Source organism: Eriocheir sinensis, chromosome 37, assembly GCF_024679095.1.
Source record: "Eriocheir sinensis breed Jianghai 21 chromosome 37, ASM2467909v1, whole genome shotgun sequence".
Lineage (NCBI taxonomy): Eukaryota > Metazoa > Arthropoda > Malacostraca > Decapoda > Varunidae > Eriocheir > Eriocheir sinensis.
In genome coordinates this window covers 3,959,340-3,967,676 of record NC_066545.1, presented here as the reverse complement: position 1 = coordinate 3,967,676, position 8,337 = coordinate 3,959,340, and the positions used below count along the sequence as shown (strand labels likewise).

Sequence of the window (8,337 nt, the reverse complement as noted above, 5' to 3'; positions counted from 1 at the left end):
ATTTCCTGTCACGTGGGATTTTTCTCTCCAGTGGGCAGGTGGAGGGACGGAGGAAAGTACAGGTGGAGGGAGGGAGGGAGGGAGATGGAGAGAAGGAGGAATGGAAGGAGGAAAGTATAAGGTGAGGGAGGAAGGGAGAGAAGGAGGGCAAGAAGCGGGAGGAAAGTATAGGTGAAGGGAGAGGAAGGGAGAGTAGAGCAGGATAGGGAGAGAAGAGAAGGACAGAGGAAAGTACAGGTGAAGGGAGGAAATGAGGAGGAGGAGGAGAAGAGGAGAGAGTGATGGAGGAAAGTACAGGTGGTGGGAGAGAAGACCATGGAAAGAAGAGAAAGGAAAGTATAGATGGAGAGAGATAGAGATTTTTACACAGATTTACATAGAAAATAATACCACACAGACCCCATGGTCCAGACTAGGCGCGAGAGAGAGAGAGAGAGAGAGAGAGAGATAGTCAACATGAGGCTGGGATTCAACACCTGACGCAGTGTTTACTTCATTTGTCTCTCTCTCTCTCTCTCTCTCTCTCTCTCTCTCTCTCTAATGTACATTTTTACGATTTTTTTATTTCCTTTATTTTTCTCTAATCCATTTTTTCTCACCCTTCTTTCTTTTTCATCTGGTTGAATTTTTACTGTTGTCTGTTAATCTCAATATTTGTCTATCTACATGTCTGTCTGTATTTATCTGTGTGTCTTTACCTATCTATTTATCTATCTGTTTGTATCTATCTGTCTATCTGTATCTATCTATCTATCTATCTACTCATTTACCTAACTGTCCATCCATCTATATCTTCTTCACTTTTCCTTTTTCTTTTTCTTTCTTTCCTTCCTTCCTTCCTTCCTTCCTTCCTTCCTTCCTTCCTTCCTTCCTTCCCCCTCTCACTTATCCCGGCTTATCCCACTTACTTCTTACTCTCCTCTCTTTCCCCTCTCACCTCTCTCTCTCTCTCTCTCTCTCTCTCTCTCTCTCTCTCTCTCTCTCTCTCTCTCTCTCTCTCTCTCTCTCTCTCTCTCTCTCTCTCTCTCTCTCTCTCTCTCTCCTATCCTCCTCCTACTCCTCTTCCTCCTCCTCCTCCTCCTCCTCCACTTCACGATTTCTCCCACATGCCTACTTTCTTACCATCATTGCAACGCCTCTCTCCTCTTTCACACTCTCCCTTCCTCTTCCAGAAACCTACTTTTCACTTCCCTTAAGATTCTCCCTCCTCCTCCTCCTCCTCCTCCCATTACTTCTCCTCCTCCTCCCATTACTTCTCCTCCTCCTCCCATTACTTCTCCCGCTCTCCCCACACACACACACACTCATTTCCTCCCAGATACCTGCCTACTCTCTTCACTTCTACACTTCTGCCTCCTTCCCCTCACAAGTCTCCTTCCCTTCCCACTCCTCTTTACCTCTCTCCTCCCCCTCCTCCTACTCCCGTCACATTCCCCTTCCCCTCTGTTTTACCCCATAAACCTACATACTTTTTTTACAGCAACGAAAACATCTCAAGGGCAAAAAATGACAACCCCCCAAAAAGCCCGCTAAAACAAAACAAATAAGTAAATAAAACGCTAACTCCTCTCACTCCCTTCCCTCACCGTCTCCCTTCCTCCCCCACAGACCTGCTTCCCTGGACTTCCACGGGCGGGCCGGAGACGAGGGAGTTCCTGCTTCGCGTGGCCGAGATCTCCATCGACTACGTGCGGGACACCTTCGACCGCAACGTGAAGATCCTCGACTTCCACCAGCCCGAGCAGCTCAAGGAAGTGCTCGACCTGGAGATACCCAACAAGCCCCTCAACCTCGAGCAGCTCCTCTCAGACTGCAAGGACGCCCTCAAGTACCAGGTCAAGACAGGTAAGTGACGGTGAAGGTGTGTGTGTGTGTGTGTGTGTGTGTGTGTGTGTGTGTGTGTGTGTGTGTGTGTGTGTGTAAGTGTGTGAGTGTGTCCTTAAGTGTCAGATGAAGATGTGTGTTTCTGTGTGTGTATCCTCAAGCACCAGGTCAAGGCAGGTAAGTGACGGTGAAGGTGTATCGGTAAAGGTAGGTGTGTGTGTGTCCTTAAGTGTCAGGTGAAGATGTGTGTTTGTGTGGGAGGTATTGAGGATGTTTTAGGAAGTGTTTGAGTAATCTCGTCGTAAAGAAAGCAGTGAAGAGTTGGGGAAAAGTGTGTGTGAGTGGTGAGCTTTTTTAGCCTGCATTTAGATGGAGTAGGGGGAATTGTGTGTCGGGAAGGGGGTCGGGAAGGGGGGGTAACGTATATGTGTGTGAGGAAAGAGATTGATAGATAATATGTGTGTGTGTATGTGTGTGTGTGCGTGTGTGTGTGTGTGTGTGTGTGTGTGTGTGTGTGTGTGTGTGTGTGTGTGTGTGTTTTCCCATCGCCTCAAGCCGTCGCCGTGGGTCAGACAGCCGTGTCAGTGATTATCTCCATCCCTCCCTCTTTCCCTCCCTCTCTCCCGCCCCCCCCTCTCTTTCTCCTCCATGCCCTCTCTCTTATTTCTTTCCCGGCCGTCCCGCATCTCTCCTCCCTCACTCACTCCTACTCTACCTCCCTCCCTCACTTCTCTCCCTGCCTTACTCCCTCCCTCCCTTCTCCCCTCCCTTTCCCTTTCTCCCCTTCGTGTGTTGAGTTTGCTGGAGGCACAAACCAATGTCAGCTTCAACACACCCCGCATACAGGAGCAACAGGGGCGAACGGGTGATGACGGGAGAAGGGACGAGTGGGTGAAAACTCTACGCTCTTTACGTCCATGATTTCAATACACGCTAACATTGCCGTCTCTGTTAACCCGTCCGCTGCGATTGGCACGGATTTGGCTTTCACTGGTAGCCTGGTAACATGTATTCCCAGGTCTTTCTCTGCCTCTGTGGTGGATAGTGGATTGTTTCCCATGTGGTATTGGTGTGCTGGATATCCCCTCCCAAGGTGCAGGATTTTACATTTTTCTTCATTGAATAGTATGAATCAGCCACTTTTTGTTCCGTTCCTGTAGCTTGGTGGTTAAGGTCATAAAAAAAGTAATACTAGTAATAACAACAACAACAACAACAAGAAGAAGAGAATAATAATAATAAGTAAGAATAGTAATAGTGCCTTATTCCATACCTTATTGTTCATATCCCTGGAACGGCCGGGACTCGAACCTAGGACACACTGTTAGGCAAGACCCTCCCTCGATACACCCACGCCAGCCACACATAAGAAAGAAATCCAATGATGGTGTCGATGATAAAGTGTCTAGATTTCAATTAATATTTCACATAAAACTCCTAAATTGATTCCTCGAGAGTAATATACGTTCCCAAAACCACTTACATCACCTCCTCCTCCACCTCCTCCACCTATTATTCTTTACCACCACCACCACTACTACCACCACCACCACCACCACCGCAACCACCATCTCTAGCATTTTTACAGCCTACTAATATACCAACATTTTCCCTAGTATCACCACCCCACCACCACCACCCCTACCCTCACCACCGGCAACAGCAACATTCCTTCTTTCTCCTCCTCCTCCTCCTCCTCCTCCTCCTCCTTCTCCTCCTCTTCTTCCTCCTCCGCTTACCTCCTTCACCGCAATATGTTTTACTTTTTTTTTTTTTACCTCGTACCCGCCTCGCGAAATATTGCCCGTGAGTTTCTTTTTCCTCTCAATATTCTCATAAATTTGTGAGCAAGGAAGATATTGCTTTCGCTTCCTGAGAGTTAGGGGGGAGGGTAGGAGGGAGGAAGGGGGAGAGTGGGGAGGAAGGAAAGATGGTTGTAGGAGGAAGATATCTCGGAAAATTCGTGTGGTGTGTGTGTGTGTGTGTGTGTGTGTGTGTGTGTGTGTGTGTGTGTGTGTGTGTGTTTGTGTGTGTGTGTGTATTGGATGGAAACTTCTTTATGTGCTTGTAACTTTGATGTGCGGGAAGAGAGATTTTAATACATTCTCTCTCAAACACACACACACACACACACACACACACACACACACACACACACACACACACACACACACACACACACACACACACACACACACACACACACACACACACACAACACTTCACATCCACCTGCTCTCCTAAAACGTCTATCATCTCTTACTATAACTTCCTCCTCTATTTTCTTTCCTTCCTCCTTTCCTCCCTCCTTCCCTCCCTCCCTTCCTCCCTCCCTCCTCCTTCATTCTAAAGGCCTGATCGTTTATCTGATGCCTTCTCCCATCTGGAAAATCACTCTTGTGTTATGACCAAAGCCTTCTCTGCCTCCCTCCCTCCCTCCCTCCCTCCCTCGCCTCTCTTTCTCCCTCTCGCTACCCCTCTCTCCGTCTCTCCTTCCTTCCATCCCTCCTTGTCTCCTCCACTCTCGTACTCCCTTCTCCCTCACTTTACCCCACTCTCCCTCTCATTTTTTCCTCTCCTCCTTATCTTTCCTCTTTCCTTTCGTCTCTCTCCTATGTTCTTACTCCCCTCTCCTTCACTATTTCTTCCTCTCCTTCTCTTCTTTCCTTTTCTCCTTTCCTATCTCCCCATTCTCCTTCTTCCTTTCTCCCACATTCTATCCATCTCTCCCAAGTTCCTCTTTCCTACATCCCTCACTCCCTTTTTTCTTTCCTCTCTCCCTGTCTCAACTCCTCACGGTTCTCCTCCCTCCCTCTCTTCCTCCCTCCCTTCCTCTGTTCCCCTCGTCTTCCTCCTCTTTCTCTGTGGCCCTTCTCCCTCCCTGCCTTCTCCCTCCCTTCTTCCCACCCTGCATCCCTTCCTCCCTGCCTCCCTCTCCCTCTCTGCCTTCTCCCTTCCTTCTTCCCTCCCCGCATCCCTTCCTCCCTGCCTCCCTCTCCCTCCCTGCCTTCTCCCTTCCTTCTTCCCTCCCCGCATCCCTTCCTCCCTGCCTCCCTCTCCCTCGCTCCCTTCCGCCTCTTCTGTTATTGAACTTGACTTACACATCCGCCAGATTGTTACCGCCGCACGCGACTCTTGGTTAAGTCACGCTGGTGGCCTTCCGCGGGCCGTCCTCCCCGCTTAGTCTCAGTCGATTAAGCTCCTTGTTTCGGTTGATTTAGGTGCTTATGGCTGATTCTGGTTGGTTTTTGAGTGCTTATGGTTGGTTCTATTTTGTTTTGTGGTGTTATGTACTCTGATGTACTTTGAGATTGTTTTCGGTCGTTCTTGTTTTCTATTTGGTGGAGAGAATGAGTTTTTTTGGTTGCTTCTGGTTAGTAGAGGTAAATGGCATCCAGTTCATTTTTGCTGTTTCTATATTTTTTTGGTGGAGCGAATTGCATCTTGGTTGAATCTGGTTATGTTAAGTGAAGCAAATGATATCAGGTTGGTTTAAGTTAATTCTGGTTTGTTTGGGGGCGTGAATTACATCTTGGTTGAATCTGGTTAGCAGTAGTACAGTAAATAACATCCGGTTGATATTGATCGGTTCCATTCGGTTTCTGGAGAGTAGTCGGCTTGTTTCAGTATCCTGGTAAAATAGATAACGTGTTGGTTGATTTTGGTTGACTATGTTTGGTTTTGGTAATATGAGTTACGCCTGGGGTGATTTTGGTTGTCTATGAGGGATTAAACGACTTAATTCGGATCATTTATCTATGTCGGTTCTGGTAAATAGGAATTCAGTAATTTTCCGACTTGAAGAGATTCTTTTCTTATGTTCCAATATGCAGCATTTTCCGTAGTAATATGATACCAGAACTTTACCCTATTTTCCTAATGTTTTGCTATTTTACCTATTTCCATATGTTTTCCTTTTCCCTATGTTCCCTATGTTGCAATCTTTCAGTTCCAATATCCAGAATTTTCCTCAATACTACAATATCAAAAACTTAACCTAATTTACCGGCATTCTTTGAAAGTTCGACTATCAGGATTTTTCCCTAACATTATAATAGTTAAGTTCCCCCTAATGTTCTCGCAAACTTATTTTCTTTGTTCTTGTAGTGATGTTTGGTATGGTTTCTTAATTTCTTCGTAGCATCAACTTTTAATGTGCCGGCAGGGATTATGATCAAACAGCAGCATTTCGAAATACTCCTCTATTGTTCCCTCTGGAAAGTAATCTTCTTACTTCCAGATATTTTTATTAATTTTTCGATATCAAGTTTTCTTAACAATTCGGCAGCCCATTATTTATTCATGTAGTAATATTTCACTGATAAGATTATAAACTTACACAAAATTACTAAAGAAGCTAATGTTTGTTCAGTGTTTCTACAGCAAAATCTGGGGGTAATGTTCCGTAGATTTCTCTCAATGTTTCATCGGCCAAAATTTCGTGAAGTTCCGGCAAGATTTATCAGCGTTCCCACAGCAAAATTTTGGGTAATATTCCTGTAGGTTTCCCTTAATGTTCCATCAGCCAGAATTTCATAATGTTCCTGTTGATTCTTCCTTCTATATATACCAAGAACAAAATTTCGTTATGCTTCTGTTGGTTCTTTCTTGTTTATATCATCATCAACGCTTCATTATGTTCATGGAGATTCTTCCTTATCTATTCCATCAGTAAAACTCCGTGATGTTCCTTTTGTTTCTCCCTTAATGATAACAGGAGCAAAATTTCATGATGTTCGTAAAGTGTGGTGTTCCTTTCAACGTCCCTCAAAAAAATTCCAATGTCTAGAATCTCAGCGGAAATACGCGCACATCAAATTTCCTTTATGTTCCAGTAGTCGAGTTTCCACGTACCGTCCCGGCATAGCTACTACACATATGTTCCGTAATGTTCCGGCAGCGGCGTTCCGTCCGGCAGATGAGAAGGGAAGACTGCAATTATGAGGGAAGATTACCATTTAACTGAGGACGAGGCGAGGGAGGGAGGCAGGGAGGAGGGAGGGACAGAGGGAAGGAATGAAGGACTGGGGGAGAGAGAGAGGGAGGGTGAAAGGCAGGAAAGTAAGGGGGAGGTAGAATAAAGGGAGGATGGGGAGGAGAAAGGGAAGGGAGGAAGGACTAGGGGAAGAAGAGAGGAAGGGTAGGGGGAAGAAGGGACGAGAAGAGAGAGGGAGGAAGGTAGGGAGGGAAGTAAGGAAGAGGGAGGACAAGGGAGGAAAGACCGGGGTGGAGGCAGGAGGGAAACATCTGGAGAGAGAGAGAGAGAGAGAGAGAGAGAGAGAGGAGAGGAGAGGAGAGGAGGAGGAGGGAGGAAACTTACTCCACAAAGACACCGGGAGTTAAAAAGCGGAACAATACACAAAGGAGGGAAGGGAGAGAGAGAGAGAGAGAGAATGACACTAAAGGGAAATTGCAGTAGTTATAGGAGAGGAAAAGTACAAAAGAAGGAAGAGAGAAGGAAGACAAGGAGGAGGAGGAGGAGGAGGAGGAAGAGGAGGAGGAGGAGGAGGAGGAGGAGGGAGAGATCAGTGTTATAATAGAAATGTCAGCTTAGAGAGAGAGAGAGAGAATGAGATAGAGAAAAAAGAGTGGGAGAGATTTTTAGACAGCCATTTATGATCTCTCTCTCTCTCTCTCTCTCTCTCTCTCTCTCTCTCTCTCTCTCTCTCTCTCTCTCTCTCTCTCTCTCTCTCTCTCTCTCTCTCTCTCTCTCTCTCTCTCTCTCTCTCTCTCTCATTCACATACTATGCAAATATGTCCGTGTGTGTGTGTGTGTGTGTGTGTGTGTGTGTGTGTGTGTGTGTGTGTGTGTGTGTGACAGTGTCTGTTCAGTGAGATAAGAGACGCGTGTCGCCACTTCTCTCTCCCCTCTCTCTCCCCTCTCCCTCTCTCTCTCCCTCCCTCTCTCCCCTCTCTCCCTCCACACACCCTAACACACTTCTCTTCCCCTCACACGTTCCGCACCTTTCCCCTCTTCCCTCCACACCCTTTCCCCTCTTCCTCTTTTTTTTTATATATTTCCACTCCTTACACTTTTCCTTTTTCCTCTCCGTTCCACTTTCTCCACTTCCCGTCTTCCTTTTTTTTATCCTCCTCTTTCTCTTTTCCGCTTCACCCTTCCCTTTCTCCTCTTCTCTCCACTTCTCCTCTTCCTATTTTTGTCCTTTAACTCTTCTCTTCTCCCCTCTGCCATCCACCCTCTCTCCCCTATCCTGCCTTATCTCTCCTCTTATCCCCTTACCCCCTCCTCCCGCCTCCCTCCATCTCTCCCCTTTATCTTTCCACAACAGCAGCTTATTCTCCCCCTCACACCTGCACCCCTGTATTGATCCCCTCTATACACCTGTTCCACATACCTGAACACACCTTCGCCTCATCTGTCCCTCATCTTTCTCTGACGAAATAATAAAAGAGTGCAAAATAACAACAACTAAATAAACACAAAAGGCTAAATAACAGTACCACACAACTTTCATATATATATACCAAACATTTTAGAATATTTACCACACT

At 46.4% G+C, this 8,337-nt stretch overlaps 1 protein-coding gene across 1 annotated transcript in view; it reads left to right on the top strand.

Moving 5' to 3' along the window:
• Positions 1-8,337, top strand: part of LOC127008079 (glutamate decarboxylase-like) — a 136,425-nt gene that overhangs the window by 82,943 nt on the left and 45,145 nt on the right. Inside the window, exon 3 of the mRNA XM_050879633.1 lies at positions 1,609-1,845. Within this exon, the coding sequence (XP_050735590.1) occupies positions 1,609-1,845 (237 nt within the window). The remainder of the gene's footprint in view (positions 1-1,608; positions 1,846-8,337) is intronic.